At 48.8% G+C, this 21057-nt stretch overlaps 8 protein-coding genes across 8 annotated transcripts; 4 read left to right on the top strand and 4 right to left on the bottom strand.

Moving 5' to 3' along the window:
- The first annotated feature begins 139 nt into the window (after nucleotides 1-139).
- BDV38DRAFT_219172 (heterokaryon incompatibility protein-domain-containing protein) lies at nucleotides 140-2294 on the top strand. Its single transcript, XM_032052766.1, has one exon. It carries the CDS (start codon nucleotides 602-604, stop codon nucleotides 2183-2185), a length of 1584 nt encoding a protein of 527 aa, XP_031917088.1. The 5' UTR covers nucleotides 140-601; the 3' UTR covers nucleotides 2186-2294.
- Nucleotides 2295-2403: 109 nt separating this feature from the next.
- BDV38DRAFT_279480 (CVNH domain-containing protein) lies at nucleotides 2404-2915 on the bottom strand (the record flags this gene model as incomplete). The annotated part of the gene is made up of 2 exons (XM_032059028.1): nucleotides 2404-2672; nucleotides 2750-2915. 2 exons carry the CDS (start codon nucleotides 2913-2915, stop codon nucleotides 2404-2406), a joined length of 435 nt encoding a protein of 144 aa, XP_031917087.1.
- A 196-nt stretch (nucleotides 2916-3111) lies between these two features.
- Nucleotides 3112-7059, bottom strand: BDV38DRAFT_219170 (uncharacterized protein). Its single transcript, XM_032052765.1, has 4 exons — nucleotides 6574-7059; nucleotides 6272-6513; nucleotides 6049-6211; nucleotides 3112-5986 (listed from the first exon to the last, which is right to left on the bottom strand). The coding sequence occupies exons 1-4, from the start codon at nucleotides 6871-6873 to the stop codon at nucleotides 3509-3511; spliced, it is 3183 nt and encodes a 1060-aa protein (XP_031917086.1). The 5' UTR covers nucleotides 6874-7059; the 3' UTR covers nucleotides 3112-3508.
- Nucleotides 7060-8696: 1637 nt separating this feature from the next.
- Nucleotides 8697-12036, top strand: BDV38DRAFT_268744 (transcription factor domain-containing protein; the record flags this gene model as incomplete). Its single annotated transcript, XM_032056833.1, has 5 exons — nucleotides 8697-8853; nucleotides 9652-9897; nucleotides 9950-10222; nucleotides 10273-11228; nucleotides 11803-12036. 5 exons carry the CDS (start codon nucleotides 8697-8699, stop codon nucleotides 12034-12036), a joined length of 1866 nt encoding a protein of 621 aa, XP_031917085.1.
- A 119-nt stretch (nucleotides 12037-12155) lies between these two features.
- On the bottom strand, nucleotides 12156-13804 carry BDV38DRAFT_297214 (MFS transporter; the record flags this gene model as incomplete). The annotated part of the gene is made up of 2 exons (XM_032063084.1): nucleotides 12156-13380; nucleotides 13449-13804. 2 exons carry the CDS (start codon nucleotides 13802-13804, stop codon nucleotides 12156-12158), a joined length of 1581 nt encoding a protein of 526 aa, XP_031917084.1.
- A 590-nt stretch (nucleotides 13805-14394) lies between these two features.
- On the bottom strand, nucleotides 14395-16132 carry BDV38DRAFT_268742 (MFS general substrate transporter; the record flags this gene model as incomplete). The annotated part of the gene is made up of 2 exons (XM_032056832.1): nucleotides 14395-15865; nucleotides 16080-16132. The coding sequence occupies 2 exons, from the start codon at nucleotides 16130-16132 to the stop codon at nucleotides 14395-14397; spliced, it is 1524 nt and encodes a 507-aa protein (XP_031917083.1).
- Nucleotides 16133-17029: 897 nt separating this feature from the next.
- On the top strand, nucleotides 17030-18496 carry BDV38DRAFT_268741 (major facilitator superfamily domain-containing protein; the record flags this gene model as incomplete). The annotated part of the gene is made up of 5 exons (XM_032056831.1): nucleotides 17030-17195; nucleotides 17307-17399; nucleotides 17515-17533; nucleotides 17717-18351; nucleotides 18390-18496. The coding sequence occupies 5 exons, from the start codon at nucleotides 17030-17032 to the stop codon at nucleotides 18494-18496; spliced, it is 1020 nt and encodes a 339-aa protein (XP_031917082.1).
- Nucleotides 18497-18798: 302 nt separating this feature from the next.
- On the top strand, nucleotides 18799-19281 carry BDV38DRAFT_279472 (uncharacterized protein; the record flags this gene model as incomplete). The annotated part of the gene is made up of 1 exon (XM_032059027.1): nucleotides 18799-19281. One exon carries the CDS (start codon nucleotides 18799-18801, stop codon nucleotides 19279-19281), a length of 483 nt encoding a protein of 160 aa, XP_031917081.1.
- Nucleotides 19282-21057: the final 1776 nt, after the last annotated feature.

The following is a 21057-nucleotide window of genomic DNA, read 5'->3' as shown; positions in this document are numbered from 1 at the left end:
GTGTAATATGGCCCCTTCAATACCCGTAGCAGACGTTGATTCCACTCAACCCATGCAGGAATATCAATCTTGCTTGGTCATGAAATAGCTGCAGATAGACGAAGAGTGGACACGTGAATACGCCTCCCACAAGGGACTCAGTCTCTATTGGTGGCCGCTCTAACGAACGCCGTGTCGATCAAATGGAAACCGACGGAGCACCCTATGGTAGGTCTCCTCGCCAATGAACCACACTAGTCTATCCAATTGGAACGGAATACGACGCATTGATACTCCCAATTAGTGAGTCAGGACTACGTGTGTCCATTAAATGGGCACTGCGAAAGGTGGGGGCCTACCTGCACGATGTATATAGGATCGCCATTCAGGCCGCCACAATGGGGGCTGACGGTGGATCCTTGCTCAGCTTTGCGTTGGCAGCTGAGAGAGGGGCAGACATTGATTTATAACATCGTGGGGTAACCTGGTGTCTGCTCGGAGTTCTGTTCCTGTCCTCGTTCCTACATCTGCTACAGCCCCTGTTCATTTCTTTGCAACAACTACCCCCCTACGGGCCAGGCACTAAAGCTTGCCAACGTCAAGGCTCTCTGCATCATCCACAATGATTAGATTGTTAGACACAGCGAAAAAAAGGCTTGTGCCTCCCAAGGTTCAAGACATTCCTGAATACGCCATCCTATCCCATCGATGGGGCCCCGCGGAAGATGAAATCACCTTCGACCAGATCAACCAGGCAGACCACAAGGACTTGCTATCTAAGGACGGATACAAAAAGATAACGGAGTGTTGTAAACACGCCAGAAAGGTTAATCTGACGCATGTCTGGGTGGATACATGCTGTATTAATAAATCCAATCCTGGAGAACTCTCAGAGGCATTGAATTCCATGTTCCACTGGTATCGCAATGCACAAGTCTGCTATGCTTACCTAGCCGATGTAAACCACGGTGATGATCCATTTGCTGCTGGATCTGATTTTCGGAAGAGTGACTGGTTCAAGAGAGGATGGACGTTGCAGGAGTTGTTAGTGCCACTGTATGTGGTATTCTTCAACAACCGCTGGGAGGAGATCGGAACCAAGTCCAGCCTCCAGCCAGTCATCACCGATATTACTGGGATTCCGAAAGAGGTTATTTTAATGAACAGTGGAAGGGAGGTTAGCGTCGCCGAGCGGATGTCGTGGGCGGCTAATCGAACAACGGCGCGAGTGGAAGACCAGGCGTATTGTTTGATGGGGCTGTTCGGAGTTAGCATGCCGATGCTATATGGAGAAGGCGAGAAAGCGTTCGAGCGACTACAGAGGGAGATCCTCAAGGTATCAGATGATCAGTCCATCTTTGCGTGGACTGGAGATGACACGAGCAGCACGAGCGGGCTTCTGGCTAGATCGCCTCAAGATTTCCGACGGTCAAATGGCGTCCGTAGATTGACGAATCTACAGCATGGCGTCCTCCCGTACAGCATGACCAACAGAGGTCTGCGTATCACTATGCCTCTTAAACCTCGCGAAGACTCACCCGATGCCCGTATGGCGGCTCTTAGCTGTGGGCGCGGTGGCAGGGCGTTCGTCATCTGCTTGAAAAAGCTCACCGGGGCTGGAGGCGACACATATGTCCGAACCAATCTTCATGAGATCTACGAAGAAGAGGATATATCTACTTTCCAAGCCGAAGAGATCTACGTCACAGAAACCAATCCTTCAATATTCAAGTTAACCGACTGGATGAGGCCGGAATCACGATATACCTTTGTGGTCCACCGTTCTCCTTCCCCAAACCTCAATAGCTCTTCCCATTCTGAGGTGAGCTGGAAGTCGAACACGGACACCCTTGAATTGACATCCTGGTGTAGCGGACATGCTGGTGTGCTTCTCTTCCGTGACGGGGATACGAAGGGATATGTGGCGATCTGCCTTGGCGTGCATAACTACAATGTCTGGTGCGATATTGTAGATGACTCCGGCGATGATTTCGAAAGTATTTGGCGTTCGAATTGGAACACCACGAGACGGGACACGCGGTGGCACAACCTGGATCGCCAAAAGTTACTTGATGGTAAGGGAAATACGAAGGCAGCAGTGGCTATCTCCAAAGGACTTCGGAAGGGTGAGAGGGTCTGGCATGTATTTCTCGAACTGGGGATGAGGTACTCCCTTGAAAAGCTCGGCCGGGGCTGTTGCTTTTAGATTATGTAGGTATGAGATTATTGATAGAACACTGAGCCAGTCAGTTACTTTCGAGTGGGGCATTGACTTCGAAGGTGGCATGGTACGAATTAAATATCGCCAAGAAGGCGAGGGTTATAGATCTGGATATCCCCCGCAGTCCAAAGGTTGAGTCGGAGTAACGAACAACGATGATAACGAGTAAAATTGACATAACTATAGACGATTACGAACTCCTCTTAATCACCGCGCACAATCCTTTGATCATGAGGGATCTGGTCTAACCGGAGCTCAAACTGGCCATTATTATTCACGATTCCATCGCTCAAGTCCACGCAGGCGTCGACCTGTCCACGCCACTCGTCCGAGATTGTCACGTACAACATTGGCCTTTCCTGTATCTGATCATAACGTTCTTCCTCTGTCGTCTGAACAGGAATAGGATTGACATCGAACACAACACAGTCCGCTAGTTTCGCGAAGTCTCTACCACCCCACTCCACTTGGGCTGTTCCACGACAAGTTAAAGCGTGTCGAGAAGGGAGGGGCATGGGATGATATCTCAAGAGGGTAAAGGATACGTACCAGGTGCATCAGATGCCCCAAAGACTTGATCTAGATCTATTTCAGCGGGAACCCACTCGCCTTCGTCATCTTGGAGCTCGCCACATAAGATATAGCGGTCGTTTTCTTCTGCAGTCTCGTCTAATTGGAGGTTCCGGGCAGTTTCGTTGAAGGGTTTGTTGCTCATTGTGATTGGACTAGGGTATGACCATCTAGGGCAGGAAGTGCGACTGTATTGAAGATATTGAAAGCCCGAAGGGTTGAGTATATCGTGTGGAAACGGAAGAGCCTGTAGAGGACTCTTATATATGCTATTCCCTGTCAGCGCGCATCGAGCTGAACTTTCAGCTGCCCCATATATATCTGTGTAACGAGTAATGTAAGAATTATTTACACAGATCCCCACTGCCGCAGCTGAACTTGAAGGGAGTAACTTTGGCAATACGTATGCGGTTGATGGGATATATTTTCCCCACCATTCGCAATCCACGAAACAGCGGTGCGGAGCCACCCCTCCCCATGATACTTCACTATTTTAGTACTAGGAATCCGCACTATGGGGCTCGCTCAGCTAGCCACCTGTGATGGAGGAGTAGTAATACCACAGCCCGCAGTGTCCAATCATGGTATGGACTAATTTACAATAGTCAACTATCAAGTATTATCCTAATGGAACGTAGTAGTGTCAAAGAATCGACATACTAGTGCTTCTCTTCATTGCTAGAACCAAGGCAAATATGTATTAATGATGCGCTATCAACTCCGGCTCACGTCAAATAATCACTGAAGCCACTCGGCAACCCATTTATGGATCCATGCAGGTGTCACCGCATCCACTGCTCGCAGCTTGTCGCTCAGCTCTACCGTGAGCCGTGTGTCCAGAGCATTCTCCCGCTCAGTCTGAGACATTATCCCTTCGAAGAACTCGAGTAGCTTCGCGGCGGGGTTCCTGGCCAGGAGCGCCTGCAGCTCACCGTCGTCCAGCTTGGAACCAGTCTCAATATCCTGACGGACGCGCAGCACCCAGTCTTGGAAGGGGATGGTATCCACTGCTTTCCCAGAGACCTTCGAGAGGGCCGCTGCCACAACCGGTCGAATAGCCTCCCAGTTCAGGGGGCGCGGGTTCACCGGGTGATACACCTTGACAGACTCACCGACTGTCGCTCTATCGTCACGCAGTGCCAAGTCTACCAGTACTTCAGCTAGGAGGTCGATCGGCATCCAGTCGACGCGGTCCAGGACCGGCCCAAGCGTGTTGGGCAGAGCACTTAAATGAAAGGAGCTCAAGGCGAGACTCGGGAACCATTCTGCCTTGTTCCATAGACCGGGCGAGCGCACTGGACCGGCAACCTGACCCACACGGGCAAACGAGGCATGCACATGCACAGGATCCTGCCGGGCGGCCTGGTCGAGCAACTGCTCTGCGAGATACTTACTATCCGCATAGCCATTAGGCGCCGGTGTGGTTGTCTTGATGACTGTCTCGGGTGTCAACCCGTTTGCAGTGCGGTGGCCCATGGTGGAGCTGATGGATGAGATGAAGAACAAATGTGGAGTTTGCCCCGACTGGGCACAGAAGTTGATGAGATTTAGCACACCGGCTAGATTGGGTCTGAAAGATGCCAGCGAGAGATTGAAGTTGACAGCCCATGCATTATGAATTACCAGTGTAGTAGTCTGTTGCAGGGTCTCGAAAACACCAGGCTCTAGACCTAACCCTGCCTTTGACAGATCTGCTGGCCAGAAGCTAACACGAGATGGATCAAGATCAAGGTTCAATCTGTACGCTTTGCTCTTTTGGCGCTGTATATCCACAGCATCAGTCTTGCGGTTCAGGCAATGTATATGAGCAACAGAGGGAGCTTTCAAGAGGGCGTCAAGAAGATACGTGCCCAGGCTACCGGTGGAACCAGTAAGCACGACTATGTGTCTCTTAGGCGCGGGGGGTTTAATTTGCCCACTGAGCTCCTGTAGTAGCTGATCCCGCTGTTGTAGCTGGGCTTCCTTTGTGGCCTCTGTAGAAGCCTCCTGATATTGCTGCAGGCGTAGAACCGCCTGGGTGAGTTCCGCCACGGAGGGATGGAGGTAAATCAGGTTAGGACTGAATGTCGGGAAATTAAGGCCCTTCCTAAATATCCGAGTCGCGGTGATGGCTTGCAGAGAGTCCAGTCCCTGGTCGAAGAAATTTTCAGTGTGTGTAAGGTGGTTCCACCGAGTGACAGACATCATCGATTGCCGAATATAATTTGCAAGGAGCTGAGGATTATCCACACCAGCGAGACTGGCAGGCTGTTCATTGTCAGCCTGCGACAATCTATCCGCGTCAGTATACAGAGCATCTAACTCTGCTGCATACAGAGCTAGTGTACCAGCTCGCTGAATAGTTCCCTTTCCGGCACGAAGCATAGGCTTTCCAGCCTGGGTAAAGAGAATATGGGTTTTAGCTATACGTGCATGTGCTGGACACACAGCATTGGCTTCTTCAATCCTGGGCCAGAGTTTCTCGATCATAGCGGCGCGTTCTGTTATATTGAGGTCTTGCTTTCCAGGTTCCAGCTCAACCAGGAGAGATGCCTGGAAGCGGCGCGCACCAGCGACTAAGACCGCAGACACTTCGGGATTGGATACAGCAATGTATTGTTCCATTGATACTGGATTAGTCTTCTCACCATTCAGAAAGACTATCACATCGTCTGCACGAGAGCTCCAGCGCCAGAGATCTGGCTGGTTGGGATGTCGCACAAACAGGTCATTTGTATGATATTCCTGTCGATCTGGGAAAATAGTAAAAGAAAACTGGTGTGCTTCAAACTCCGGGTTGCGGACCAAGACAAGCTCATGCTCCTTATCAGTTACTGGGCGTAGCTCGGCACCCATCTGGGGATGGATATGAAGATATCGCCAATCCTTCCGTGGATCCCGGTCTGTTTTGGAGTGAATAGTGCTGATCATCCCCACTTCCGAGGCTCCATACAGATTGGTAAGTCTGATTTTCGCGGCCACGGTATCACCAATCGGCTGGGGTAGATCCCCGCCACAATATATTAAGCAGCTCATGTGCATGCTACAGTAGTCCAAGAGTTCAGGGCTTTGCGAGAGCTCTTGGATAATTGATGGCACCCCTAAGAGAATATCGATGGGGGTTTTCTTTCTCGCCTCTACCAGTGCAGCTGCAGTCGGAAGACCCCCGGATGCAGGAAAGATGATGGTCGTGCTGACGGGGATACTGATGAAAAGCGAATAAGCCAGCCCAGCAGCCTTCCAGGAGATTAGACTTCCACACCACATGTATATCGTTGGTTGATACCGAAGCAACTTACGTGGAAGGGAGGAGGCACAAGAAATATTCTCTTGCCAAACAACCAGCTGTCTTGACTCTCGAAACCTTCCGGAGGATCCAAGGCAGTCATATGCATGTGCTTGCAGGCGGTGTCATGGGTCCAGACGATCGGCTTAGGGATTCCCGTGGACCCGGAGGTATGGCTAACGGGTCAGGATTCCATATTTTCAGTGAGATTTCGGGGCAAATGGCACAACGCTTACATCACAGCTAGAGTCTCCCTGGCGGCTTCCGGGTAGGTCTTCGAGAACTCAAATTGCGGATAGTCCTTGTTAATCAAATCCTCTACACTGGGGACATCAAGGACCTCCAGTGTTGGTTGCGCCTCCAGAATAGCCTTGACTGGGGGAGGTTGGGGCACAGGAGAGACCAGCTTGGTGCAGTCGAGCCGTTTGAAAAGGCTACTATGAGCGGCCACGCTATTGCGCGGGGATGTGAGAAACATCTGCGCTCTATAGTTAATCTTTCATGCATTGCCACAATTTGATTCCCACCCATCACTTACCCGGTATCCCGCCTTAACGGCACCCAGTACCAAGGCCGGATATCGAAGATCGTTGGGTCCCACATATGCTAGAATCTCGCCGTTGCCGGGGCCCAGCTTCTGCGTCAGCCACCAAGCAATGCCATTGATCGCATTGGCAAATGTCTTGAAGGTAATTGGCCGATAGCCATCGTCATAGCTCATGAGAGAGACTGGATATTCGGCATAGATCGCCTCGGGCTTGATCTTCGCATAATGGTCGACGATGTGGGGGAGAAGGTGGGTGCGAGGATTGAAGGCTGAGGCGTCGGTGGCAGCCATGGTGTGAAAAAGTTGGGGGAAGGCGTGGTAAGTCTGGTAGTGGGCTTTCAGGATCAAGAGATCAGAAGTAGATTATATTCCTCCCGGACCTGCGGCACATTAGGGGCCATGTCAGCGTAGATACGAGAGTAATAAGACATGAGTGGGAGGGAGACTAGAAATCAAGCGACAAGGATCGGATTCACGGTAGAGACGGAGAAACAATGACAATGACAGTCAATGACAGGCGGTAAAAACCCGGGAAGAAAGACCAACGTCGCACCCGAACTATAGTAGAACTGTTAAAAGTGGTTCAAACAGGGTTCGGGCTCTGCTTTCTTCCCCTCCAGAGTGATGATACCGTACAGTCAGTACAGTCAGAGTCAGTACAGTAACATTTCCTGCCCTCTTCTCCTGGCATTAACTGAGGAGGCCAACCAACATGGCCCCCACTCGATTCTTTGTTTCAGCGCGATTTACATTAAATACCGTATGGTACCACATCTTATAATGTTAATTTTTCTACACGTACCATTACTACTCCACATGTCAGTCTATACATACATACATACTACGATTTCTTTAGCTTATATTGTCCACCGTTCCATAGAAGGATCAATACACTGCCCCAGTGGGTCAGTCACGGGGTTTGCCTTCGTAAGTAAAGGGAATCATGCCGATTCCTGCGTACATCAAATTCCCCATCTCCCCCTTTCAAGTTCCGGAACAGCATTTTGATTGAACCTCGGAAAGATATAGAAAAAAAAAAAAAAAAAAAAAGAGATGCCATCAGTGTACCGAGAACTCGTGGTCGACGACAATTTTCCCCAGACCAATATCGGAATGTTGATGACTGCCCAATGTCACCAGTCTCAAGGCATCCTCCTCATCAGTCGAGCCGTCCACCCACGGGAGCTTCGGGGTGTGCTTGACTTGACTACTACCCGGTTCAGTATGCGGCTGGCGGAAATCACGCGTTTGGCCTTGCCTCGTGCGGGCCTTACGCCAGGCAAGCTTCATCAACGGGCAATAGGTGGGCAAACACGCCGCGATGAGGTAAATCCCACCCTGCTGCATTTGAACTCATTGATGAACTGTCTGCAAAGGGCGTGTAAGTTCATGCTCTCCCATGCGAAGTGATAGACACGGGGTCCGTGAAGCAAGGTATACAGAAGGTATCGCAGACAATGCCCCCGATACAGGGTTGCGTGCAGGGATCTATGGCCTTACGAGATTCGATGTTCAACGTCATGGCCTATGAGAATTGGCGACTGGCTGTTGAATGCAAGGCCCTTGGATCCTGGAATCTGGAAATGATTCTTCCCAAGGACCTGGACTTCTTTGTCATGCTGTCCTCCGCCAGTAATGTTATTGGACTCTCCGGTCAGTCTAATTACGCTGCCGGGCATTTGTATATGGATAGCCTAGCACGCTATCGAGTTGCTCACGGTCAGAGGGCTGTGTCCTTGGATCTTGGACCTATGGTCCACGACGGTATACTCGTAGAGACGGCTGGGTTTCTCGATAAGGTGCTTGCATACGGGTCACTAGCACCCGTGACCAGAGCGCAATTATATGGTATTCTGAACCATTATTGCAATCCCAGTAAACAGTTCCTGGACCCCGATACGGCTCAACTAGTATTCGGAATTTCTGGCAGCGGTGGTGACCGCAACACGTTGGTTGAAACGCCCCTCTTTAGCCGACTCAAGCTTGAGAATATCTCCGGTAACCCTGTTTTGCAACGCGAAGGCCATGGTCGGATAGATTTCAAAAAGCTCTTCCAGGAGGCGACTTCTCTACAAGAAGCACGTGAAATTGTGAGACGAGCTGTCATTGACAAGATGGTCCATTCATACCACCTGATACCTGAGGATAAGGAGGTGGACGTCTACGCACCTCTGCACACATTCCGCATTGACTCACTTCTAGCGGTCGAGCTCTGTAATTGGATTGGAAAGGCGTTCGCAGCAGATATAGCGGTCATGGAAGTTATGGGGGGTGCGTCGTTGGTGATGGTGGATCTTGCGGTGGCGACGAGGAGCCAACTAACTCATCCACAATGGGGTTGAGGGCCATTGAAGAGGAAATTCTATACTATCCTGTTTTTCAAGCCTAAAATTCCTTGCCGTGTGTTTTTTCTTTTTGATTGTTCTTCAAGTATACAGACTTGAAGTGGGAGGTGATGACTCGAGAGGACTTTCAACATACTTAGGACAACTGAAGAACCTAACGCTGGATGTGCTTCCAGATGCACGCCTTAACTTTGAAACCTTAGCCGCATAAATCTATATGCAAATCTGAGCTATCGAAGACCTTTTTTTTTTGTTCATCCCTCGAGCCCTAACCTAAAGGTGATGACATCACGTCACGTGCATACCTATCATCCATCTCCAACAAATCTTCGTTGGAGAAGTTTTACCGACAGACAAAATCTCGCATGAGAGCAGAACAATGCCACCTTCCCGCATCTCCAATGTGGGCCGTCAATCTAGTACTGGGGTAGGAAAGACTTTCACTTGCACATACTGCCAGCGTGACTTTCGACGTCTAGAGCATCTCCAACGTCATGTGAGACTCCGTAAGTCTACTGAGTATATTCTAGTCGTTTGAGGCTACGAAAACTAAAAACCTAACATTTCGAAGATACAAATGAAAAGCCCTTTGCATGTTCCTGTGGACAGACATTTGCCAGGAAGGATCTGCTAAAGCGTCACCAACGAATCGCCCATGGTGGCGGTCAGAATCTGACACCCTCGCGTAATGAAGTTCACTCACAAGCTAGTGAACTGTATTCAGACACTATCTCTCCCTCGAGGAATCGATCCTCGCGGGTTGAGTCCCCAAATACGGCAGAGTCCTTCATCTCACCATCTACTCCAGGCTTTAGTGCTACAGTGGACACGAGCTCTCGGGTGGCATCGAACGGTAACCACCTTCCGCGGTATTCATCAGCGAATGCACCCGCTGTAGAAGCAACAGCAAACACGCTGCCTGCTGAAGTTAGCTCCGGTCATACAGTGCTTCCTACTACTCAAGAACCAGGTAAGCCCTCCGTTACCGTGAATCCATAGGTGTGATTCTGAAAGGTCGATAGTTATCACATTTCCCGATCCACACGATTTCTATGACCCTTTGGAGGACTTCACTAGTTTCATCGACAGTATGGGTCTGGCCCTTGATTCGGAGAGTCTCGTCGATCTCAGGAGTATCCCACTAGAACATGCACCACTCTCCAATGTGCTGCAAGCGGATAACTACCACACTCGTGTCTCCCAAATTTCAAGGCCGGACTACGACGAGGAGCAAAGCGAGGGTGCTCACCGGGCGCAGTCACCCACTTTATTACCTATTCCTTTGAATCCAGCCGGTAAGATACTATTCGACTCTTCTACTAAGCACGCGAACACTGATAGTGAGCTCCTTACTCTCTGGAATCAGCGGTGCAGGCAGCCGTGTATATGCCACAATTAAAGATTACTGAGATACAGAGGGCACATATTGTGCAAGCCCTCGGTCCATTTCAACATTTAATGCCTGGATTCACCTTGCCATCCCGGGACTCTTTAACTCGATTCTTAAATGCCTACTTTGACAGGGTTTATCCGCATTTTCCCTTTATGCATGGGCCATCGTTTCTGCCGGAGAACTATTCCTTAGAGTTGATTTTATCCATGGCAGCATCTGGTGCCCAATATCGGTATGAGCATCGTAAAGGCCGATTACTATTTCACGCCTCAAAAGCAATTTTTCATGAGAGACAGCGACACAGAGAGGCAGCAACGTGCGAATCTAACCTTTTACCCCAGCCAATCATCGTAAATCCTGACCCTTATTCTCCAAGTCCGACAATTACAGATGATATCAGGTGTCTACTCAATCTGGCTATATACGCAACCTGGCAGCAAGATCCCGAGGTTGTCAAAAGTGTTTGTGGTCTTCAAAGCACACTCGTTCGTCTATTGAGAGAAAGCGGATTGGTAGAAGTAAACATTCCAGACTCGGACAAACTTGATTGGCAGACATGGTTACGACTGGAGCTGGATCGCCGTGTTAAACTCTTTGCGTTTGCCTTCCTCAACTTGCAAAGCATTGCATATAACCTACCGCCTATTCTCTTGAGTCACGAAATTAACCTTCGACTCCCGTGCACCTGCGAGGAGTGGAGAGCGGTCGACGAGACCAACTGGAGACAATTCCGCCGAGATATTCCCCGAGAGCAGAGCCTTTTCCAAGACGCCCTAACCTTTCTCTTAGCGGGCAAGGATGCCCCGAGCTCAATCAAGCCAATCCCTTCCCCGTCAGCCAGCATTATTTTGATACATGGATTGCTTCATCGCATTCTCCTCAGCAGGCAAGCATCGCTGTCAGGTGTTGTTTCATCGGATCAGCTGGATATATTCGAGTAAGAATCATCCATCGCCGTTGCTACATGGTCTGGTTTGAGATTAGCTGACTAAAAAAGGAATGCCCTGCGACGCTGGACATCTACCTGGCAACTCGCACCCGAATCCAGTCTTGATCCTCTAAACCCTAACGGCCCTATACCTTTTACATCGACCGCTTTACTGGGATTGGCATACACCCGGCTTCAGTTAGACCTCGGGCCCTGTAGAGCGTTGATGACAAGAGATCCAAGACAAATAGCCTCCACATTACTTGATTCTGGGCCTCTTATTCGCAGTCGCCGCCTTCTTCCCGCTTTACTCCATGCCACTCACGCGCTGAGCATCCCAGTAAAGCTAGGCCTGGAGTACATATCTCGAAGCCAAGCCTTTGTATGGAGTAACCAACACGCACTCTGCGGTGTAGAGTTCGCAGTTCTACTGAGTAAATGGCTGCATGCTGTAGGCGAAACGCAAGAAAAGCAACCACTGGAAGGTAAGTGCCTACACCAGCAACCCCAATACAGTTGTTCGCACCCGTCAGGAAAAGAAACTGACAATTAAGACAGAACATGAGCAACGGCTTTTGAACTGGGTCCGTCGGATTGTGGAAGAAGGCAGAACATCTCTGGATGATAGTGAGGATAATACATCTGATGGGCTGAATTGTGAGAGACTAGCGTTTTTCGTAGTACATCTGTGGGCACGGATCATGCGGGGGAATGCCCAATGGCCTTTTATTGATATTATTGGGCATAGTTTGGAGTTATACGCAAGTGGGCGTTATGTGCTATCATAGACTGTGGTGTATTTATTCTACGATTGAACAAGAGCAGCTCTCGCGGATGAACCGAAGAGTAAACTTCTATCTAGATAAAACATGCTCATAAATCTTTTAACATAACCTAGAAAGTCATCTCACTCCTTCCCTCCCTCGCCCCGTCCAAACCTAGACCTCCTCCTCAAGAACCCCCCATAAAACCTCAACAAATAAATCCCCCCAATACAAAGAACAGTCAACCCAGCCAGAAGCGAACACCCACCACCAACCCCCAAATTGCCAAACAATGGCCGCGAGAAAACCACCGCTCCACAAGCAAACGCGCTCCTCATAAAATCCGCCGCGGCAAACACACTCGCCGCATGCTCTGGATAACAAGCCGGGATATACAAGAAGACCGACTGCATCAGCACGAACACACAACCGGGGTATATGACAATGCCCAGGGTGGGGACAATCCAATGAATTTCAGGACGGGAAGCCCACCCGAAGAGGAAGAGGCCGATTGAGGGGCCGAAGCAGGCGACTAAGGCTGGGGTGAGGAGTTCTTCTGGGTCTTGGTTTTGACAGGGAGTAGATTTGGACTTGGATTTGGCTTGCGGGATGAAGATGAGGTAATTGTAGATGTTGTATATTACCACGGAGATTGTGGTGCCGATGACGATGGCCAGGAAGGCTGTGCCCATTTGGCCGAGGTTGAAGTTGTAGATGTCCATGTAGACGAGGGGAAAGGCTTCGAAGAAGGTGTAGTAGATGGCGTAAACGAGGGAGGTGTAGATGTTTACGAAGAGGATGGCCGGGTCTAGGAGGGTGATTTTGATTGGGGTTAGGAGGGATTCTCGGATGATATCGTGGAAGGAGATGTGTGATTGTGTGAGCTCGGCTGCTGTGCGGTATTGTTTTGATCCGTCTGTGGCTTGGAGGCGCTGAGCTCTTCGGTAGAGGATTGTTGATGGGCTTGTTTCTGGGAGGAGGAGGATGAGGATTAGGGCTGGGCCGGCGGCCATTAAGATCTCCCACATGGAGAAGCGCCAGCCGAGAACGGGGATCGCGAATCCCGAGACTAACATGCCAATGGCTGGGGCACAGAATATGCAGCACACCCATGCTGCCATGGCGTAGGGACGTACGTAGGGGTCGTAGACGTCGCTGATGGATGCGCCGCCGGTGGCCAGACAGGGGCTACCGAAGAAGCCTTGGAGGAATCGCAGGAAATAGAACCCGATAGCTGAGGGGGCAAACCCTGTAGGAATACATAGAATCGTGAAGATAATGAAGGATATCACGTATGGAAGGTTCCGACCAAAGCGAGGGATCTCACTCAGGGGACTGAAGAGGAGCGGTCCGGCGCCATAACCTAAGCTATTGTTCGTCGAAAAGCGCTTAGTTTGGGGAACGTGAAATAGGTCACCGGGGGAGCAATAACATACACATAGAGAGCAAGTCCGAGAGACGACTCGGCGGGATTCACATTGAATTCATGTTTGAAGGCCTCCTTTCCAGGGCTGTATATCGGTGCCGCCATGTATACAACAAAGCTATAGTAGCCAATGACGAAGACCACCCATGCTTTCTTGGTAGATGACCAGTTAAGAGGGTTCTCGGGATCACCTTTCCCATACCAGTCCACGATCTTTATGTCCCCGTTTGAATCCTCAATTTTAGATGTGCATTCAATGATATCGGAGTGGCCATCACGCTCTTCTGGGTATTGTAGCCAAGAAGGCCGTGCGATTATGCGGAGGCCCTGACCCAAGGAACTGTCACGGAAAAGTTGCAGCGCCATCAGATGAGCTGTGATGGCGTAGTTCTTCGTACAATTAGCTATTCTTATCCCGTCCTTGGATATATGGACACAATAGATACCTACTTGACTATCGTAATCCACCGCTTGAATGGCGAACAGTAGTAGCAGGATCTAGGTTATACTTATATTTACGATATCTATAGTGATTCCAATCAACTAATATATATATATATAACTACCAGCGCATACTTTCAAAAGTAGAACGGAACGGAACGGTGTAGAGCAATTACAAATGGTGGACATACATCGGTAGAAATTTCTTGGAGATCTCCAATTCTGTATATACGCAAATCTCCCCCAAAATGCCAAGCCATCCACTTCAGCCCTCTAGTAGTGACCTCAGCCGCCCAATCTTCATTTGGCTTATATTCTTATAGTCCTGATACTCGATGGCAACTTGAAGTGAACTATGTTTTGTAGAAGCTTTGCACCGCAATTACATGTCCTACTATGTATACCTTAGTTTGCTTAGGCAAAATAAGTGACTGACACTTCCTTTTCTTTCTTCTACTTCCTTTTTCGCTTGAAGGGCTATGGTCCAAGCATTTTAAGTACAGACGATACTATATTCACTGTAGATGTTCCTTCTCCTCGGCCTTGGGAATTCGGACAAAAGTCCCACAGATCAAAGCACTGAGCAAAGATGTCGCCAGACTAAACCACCAGATAGCTCTCAGTGCATCAAGGTTCAGACTGTAACCCTCTCCATTCGTAATACACTCTCCAATCGTATCTCCAATAGCTGTAAAGATCGCGGATGACAGGTTCTGCATGGTAACCAGCAAGCTGCCCGCCGAGCCTTGGAAGGACTTTGGCACGTTGGAGGTCACAAAGATGGACGCGGCTGCAAACGACATGTCCGGTCCAAAAGCCACGAGGATGACACCAGGGAACGACAGTGCCCAGTAAATAGTATTAGAGGTCTGTGGAAGGAAGAAGGCCGGGCCCAAAGCGAATGCAATCATGCTGCATATGAGTATGTAGTGGCCTGGGAGAACATGGAGTGTCTTGGCGACTACCACTGTAGCCACTGTTCCTGATATGGCAAGAGGTATGAAATAAAGCGCAGCGATGATTGGGGGTTTATCTTGAATGGTAAGGAAGAAGCGGACGGCGTAGAACATCCACGCGCCGGTGAATGCCCCGTATCCCAGGAAATATGATATCAGCAGCCATATCATACCTGGTGTCTTCCAGAGTCGGTTGTCGATAATTGGTCGGGATACCCAGCGTTCCACGAAGTAAAAGGCAACAAGGAGCAGTACACCTACAATGACCAATGTGTATGTATATGGTGTCCAGTGGGTGGGTGCGCCCTGTGTCAATCCGAAGATGAGTAGCCCACACCCGCTCACTGAAACGATCGCTCCAAGGTAGTCAAAGTCCTTGATGGACAGTTTTCCTTCACCTGCTGGACCGGACGATGGTGGAAGCGTTGGAACCGCACAGTATGCAGCGACTGTACAGACGGCACACATGATGGCTGTAGAGCCGAAAACCCAGTGAAGATGGGCACTGAAGGCACCACCCTGCAGCGCGCCGACACCGAATCCCAGTGGGATCATAGCAGCCATCGAAGAGAAGACTGTTGTTTTTCTCTGACAGGGCTTGTAGATGCGTCCCAACATGCTCATGGCAGTCGACTGGATCATGCCTACCGCAAGGCCTATCATTGCACGAACAACAAAGTGTAGCACCATCCGGGATGGTGTGATGGAGAACACCCCAATGAGGTTCCAGACCGTGAGCCAGACCAGAGCACCCACAGTGAGCCACTTAGGGTTCATGAGATCTGCTAATGATCCCGATACCACGACAGAAACACCATTGGCAAGACAGAAAGAACCAATCAACCATGGGGATTTGGACCCATCAAGGCCTAACGCATCTATCAGAGTGATCTGGTTGACGAGGGTGTTTGCCAGCACGATTGCAAAGAGGAGCTGTCCCACTGAACAGACTACTACAAACACAATCTCTGCGAATAGTGTGGATAGCTCCGGGGGCTTGCCCTGAGTTTGCCTTGGTGCTTGGTCGTCACTGTCATTTTCAAGGTAATCGATGTTGTGTGGAGAACGATTCACCGTTCGAGGTGGGTTTGAATGAGTTAGAGGTGGAATTGGGAGCTCCATAGGTATGTTAAAAGAAAAGAAAGCACGTCCAAAGTCCCTGGTTTCGTGGATTGTACTGATTAGGGTTCGAAAGAGAGGTCGCTGGGTCAGACTATAACTATTCCTGTTTTCGCTGTTAATACATTGAAAATCCTAACAAAAACAAAAAGCCAGCACAGGTGTCAGAATCAAACATTTTCAACATCCTTTGATTTATAATATAGAGTGGGTCAATCTGAAGTCATGATGCAGTTCGGGCCCTTGGGGAAGGACATGGAGAAAGCTGAAACATTGCAGTATGATGCACTGAGCTCATTATTGATTCATTTTTATGCCAATAGGCTTATAGCTTGATGTATATTTTGCTCGAAAGCCATATAGTCTCGATTGTGATATACTAAAACAAACAGAAGAAAGCAAACATGGCATATTCGTATATAGATATTCCATCCCCAAGATGCCAAGCCCAGCACAATTTGTTAGCGGCGGTGGCGACGAGGTCTGCCACCTTACTGATCTTGTCGGATTCGACAAGGAGACATATAATCTAGCCAAACTCAGTATATCCTAAGATACCTACTATAATAACGAAAAGACTGTCTTGTTGACGATAAGCTCGCGAGTTAGGCCATCGGAGGGCCACATACAATCTTCCACAATACTCTGTCGAAGCTTATTCAATGATCTCCCGGATTCTGCACACCAAGTGCACTGCAATATGTTGATTTCTCAGCCCTATCATACTAGCCGCCGAGCATAGATTTTGAATTCGACTTAGTTATTACTGAATTGGCCAATTTGAGTACACAGTTAGGGCTTGACTCTGATTGGTCATTTTGAGTTCAACGCTCCGTAGCTTGTCGCTGATTGGCTACTTTAAGTACACTTCCAGTGCATGGATTTAATTGGTTATTCTAAATTTATACAGACTATATGTTCTATCCTAAATGATTTAAATTGCTGTGCTTCAGCTGATATCTTTTCACTGCTTTATTGTTAACATATTCTCGCTTTTTTCACTCCGAGCAATTGCAGGACTGTTTCAGTGAAGCACTAGGAGACAATGGCGATCTCTGAAAACGGTTTGTCCCTAATGGATGCTTCGCGTTCAATCAATGAGAAGCAGGAAACACTCGTTGATCATGAGCTTTATTCTCCTACTAAGGTTACTTATCCAGAGGGTGGTTGTGATGCCTGGTTGGTGGTGCTGGGTGCGTGGTGTGGTTTAACTGCATCGTTAGGGATCTACAACACAGCCGGTGTGTTCGAGGTCGTTGTCTCAAAAGTACTCTTGCCAGAATACTCACAGTCGGCTATTGGCTGAATATTCTCCGTTTACGCCTTTGTGAATTGGGTCTGTGGGGTGCAAGTTGGACCGATTTTTGATGCAATGGGCCCGCGTGCTCTGATCATTGCAGGGACGGTTTCGCCTATTGGCATTTTCGCACTCGGCGTTTGCACAGGTAAGATCAGCTTTCATATGACTCTCCATGAATTATATGTTCTCAACATATTCTCCTGGAATTACCTTTCTCGTGAACTGCCCAATGCTCTCTTGTTTTGCTAATAGTGACATAGAATACTATCAAATCTTTCTGTAATTCTCGATCCTAACGGATATCGGCTCATCCCTTCTCCTTACTCCATCGATGGGCTGCGTCGCTCATTGACTCATGGACTGTCGCAGTCTGGCCAGCGGCATAGCATCCATCGGAGGCAGTCTCGGCGGCGTTATATTTCCCCTGATGATATAATCCTTCCTCCCTCGAGTGGGGTGAAGATGGTCAATCCGTATTCTCGTATCTGTACTGCTTATGCTTTGCGCCATCAGTGTGACGTTCTGCCGAAGCAGAGTTCCACCGCGCAAAGGAGCTGAAACAACATGGCGGGATACATTGCCCGACCCTCGTTTCTTCATGGATGGTACAGGAGTGATGGCAGTCACGAATGCTGGACTCGTCCTGACGGATCTCGCATACTTCATACCTATCACATACACGCCCAGCTACTCCATTGATTGGCAGCATCTCCCTCAAGAAGAGGCGTTGACAGGGTCAGCAGCGTTCGCATATCAGCTTCTCGCGATTCTCAATGTTGCTTCGTGCGTTGGGCGGTACGTGGCGGGTTACTTGGCTGATCGGCTCGGCCGGTACAATACCATGATTGTCTCGCTGTCCCTCTGCACAGTCTTCGTTCTATGTTTCTGGTTGCCGGACATCGTCATCTCAGACCTAGATAACGCGGCACTTTTCATTGTCTGCATAATACTATTTGGGTTCTGTAGCGGTTCGAGTACTAGCCTGACGCCGATCTGTCTAGGCCAGCTTTGTGACACTCACGACTATGGGCGATACTACGCAAGCTGCTTCACCGTCGTATCTTTTGGGGTGCTGGCAAGTATTCCTATTGCTGGGAGTCTTCTTAATGCGGTGGATGCTACAGGGAAAGAAAAGTATTGGGCGCCGCGCTTTTCGCAGGACTCAGCTATGTAGCTTCTTTGCTATGTTTCCTCTGGGTCAGGATCAAAGTAAAGGGGTGGGATTGGAGGGTCAATTGGTAGGGTATAAGTTCTTACAAGGTTTATATAGTGTTATAGTTTAGAACGGCGGGGACCCCACATATTTAGGTTCGCGTAGCCCTAACGATTCGATGTAACATAAAGAGTAGAACCCAATTCTAGACCCAAAACTTAGCATTAAGAATGAACAAAAATCAGGTACCTATTCTAGCCCTATAGCCAGATCAGTTATAGTGCTAGTTCATACCCCCCTCAGTGCTAAGGCCCCGACTGAACTCACTTATACATCACTCAACGTCAACTTCCACCCAACCTTCCCTGGCCACTCTATCTGTCATCTCAACATGGAACCACAATCTCCCTTTACCAGTCCCAATTTATTCCAAACCTCCCATTCCCGTTGGCTCGCCATCACACATCGCGCCCCATCATCTCATTCATCTTTTCTATACGGCGGCAAATCCACCAAGTTCTACTGTCACCCCACCTGTGCTGTGCGCATTGCTCGCAGAGCCAATGTCGTGTTCTATGATACAGCAGAGCAAGCGCGCCGTGATGGATTTCGGCCATGCAAGCGATGTAAACCCGATAATGCCAGCTTTCTCGGAGAGAAAGAAGAGGTTGCCGCAAGAGTTATAACGCTGTTGCGAGTGAAGAAGGATGCAGTGGCGATGAAGTGGGGGTTGAAGGAGTTGGCGCAAGAGGTTGGAGTTTCGCCGAGTTATCTTTGTCGCGCATTTAAGAAGACAATGGGGGTTACGGTTGGGGCGTATATTATGGAGTTTGAAAAGGAGATTAGTCACGGCGAAGGGGGGAGTTCGGTTTAATATTCCGAGATCCATGGGCTGGATATGGTGGATGTGGGGACGGGGCTTCTGACGCCGGCTGAAACAGTGAGGAAATCTCCGGTGCCTGTTAACGGTCTAGAGCAAGGGCTGGTAGATGGGGGGTCGGATATGATGAAGAGAATCTGGACCTGAACTTCAATATCGACGAGTGGTTCTGGACGGATGATTTCTTAAATGACAGTATCTGTGGGTGGGCTATACAGGGTGGTTCATAGTAGTCACCAACTGACTCTACTATGGTAACGTTGTTCAGACTGGCTACCTTTTCCCATGGCTCTTCCAACGCTTTTCCTTCTCATTCTTCTCTTTCTCCTCCTTTTTTGTTTAATGTCCGTTGCAGACGCGTTCTGCGAGTATGCGGTCAAATATTCCATAGACAAATAGAATGAATCAAAAATAGACAGTTAGATATATGGAACAGAAAAGCCGATAGACGGCAAGAACATTTCTAGAAGGGGGGTCCTGGCTATGGTTCATAGACCCTGCTATTGATGTTCCACGAGAATCGCCGGTGAATGATATTGGCCGTGAATGTGGCTTCCAGTGCGGACTTTATGTTTTCTTCGTCTATTGATCATTCTCCTAGGTCCGAATATACAAATTGACATGTTGTTTGCGGGATATGATGAAATGCTGTCGAGAATTAGCTATAGACTTATATAAAGGGCTTCAGGAACTTACTTTCATCTCCTAAAGACCCTTACACTGCCAATTTCGGACATTGTCGCGACACCTTTGTCCAAAAATACATAAAGGTATGATTGTGTTCGCTCTCTAATATCATTCACTGCGTTTGGCCAATGCCATAGTCGGCTATCTTGAATACCTAGTAGTTGATCTGTTACATAGGAGTCGATATTAAGAATATGTATATTCGCGGGGTAGGCTTGTTAGGATATTCTCATTCCCTAGCTCTTGCAGCTCCATCATAAGCGGTAGGTTACTTAAGGTCAAGTAACCACGTCAATCAATGGTAAAAGAACCGATACGGGGCAATATTACTTTCCGATTAGCTTCGTTCCGATGTGAAAGTATTTGGCGTCATACAGCATTCCCATTTGACAGATCAAACCTATCTAGATGCGCGATTGGTATATCAGGGCAACCTTGTTAAAGCTAAGTGTAGGTACCAGCCTCACTATTCTACTTTTCGTTATAAGTTCAAGGATGATAGTTTTCACCGACGAACGATACGGGAGTGGAAGACGAAGAATCACTTGTGAGCTAGCCTGAAATTGACCCGGGTTAAACTTGAATGAACGATGGAATCCCCTTCCCAAGAAGAATTAGTAGGCGTAAGATTAAATATCCTAAACAACTAATGTGTATAGTGCTTATACTCCTAAGCGTTCTAGAAATCCCACAGTAAGGGGGCATCCTGAACAATGGGAGGAGTAGCCCTCTGGTTTATTTTGATGGTCGCGACTTGAGAGAGTACCAGTCGGACATGGAATTGGGCGACTGTAATCTCTGGATCATCGATGTTTTTAACAGGTGGCTAAATCGACGATGAGACCTGTTCCTAATAGTGGAACAGCCGGGGACTACAAAGTTCGATGCTGCCAGGCAATCATTATGGCCAGCACCCATTGCATGACTTAGTAGATGGGGTTTACAGCTTGTCTGAAAGACATCTCGTAGCTGAGGGAGTGGACATATCGTATCATGTATAGAGAGCCCATCTTTGCATCGCAAGTGATGAAGGTAAGCTTGACGATGCAAGCACGGGAGTGGATAGACTGAGATGATGGGAGA

This window comes from Aspergillus pseudotamarii (assembly GCF_009193445.1).
Source record: "Aspergillus pseudotamarii strain CBS 117625 unplaced genomic scaffold BDV38scaffold_9, whole genome shotgun sequence".
NCBI lineage: Eukaryota > Fungi > Ascomycota > Eurotiomycetes > Eurotiales > Aspergillaceae > Aspergillus > Aspergillus pseudotamarii.
Note: the sequence above shows the minus strand (reverse complement) of the source record. Positions and strands in the feature narration are given on the sequence as shown.

Bases quoted from the DNA above. Each gene is read 5' to 3' on its own strand.
- BDV38DRAFT_219172 (XM_032052766.1), top strand. From the start codon at position 602: ATGATTAGATTGTTAGACACAGCGAAAAAAAGGCTTGTGCCTCCCAAG.
- BDV38DRAFT_219170 (XM_032052765.1), bottom strand. From the start codon at position 6,873: ATGGCTGCCACCGACGCCTCAGCCTTCAATCCTCGCACCCACCTTCTC. The intron at 6,514-6,573 runs GTAAGTGATGGG...TATAGAGCGCAG, and splicing joins CCGTTAAGGCGGGATACCGG to ATGTTTCTCACATCCCCGCG. The intron at 6,212-6,271 runs GTAAGCGTTGTG...CTGACCCGTTAG, and splicing joins AGGGAGACTCTAGCTGTGAT to CCATACCTCCGGGTCCACGG.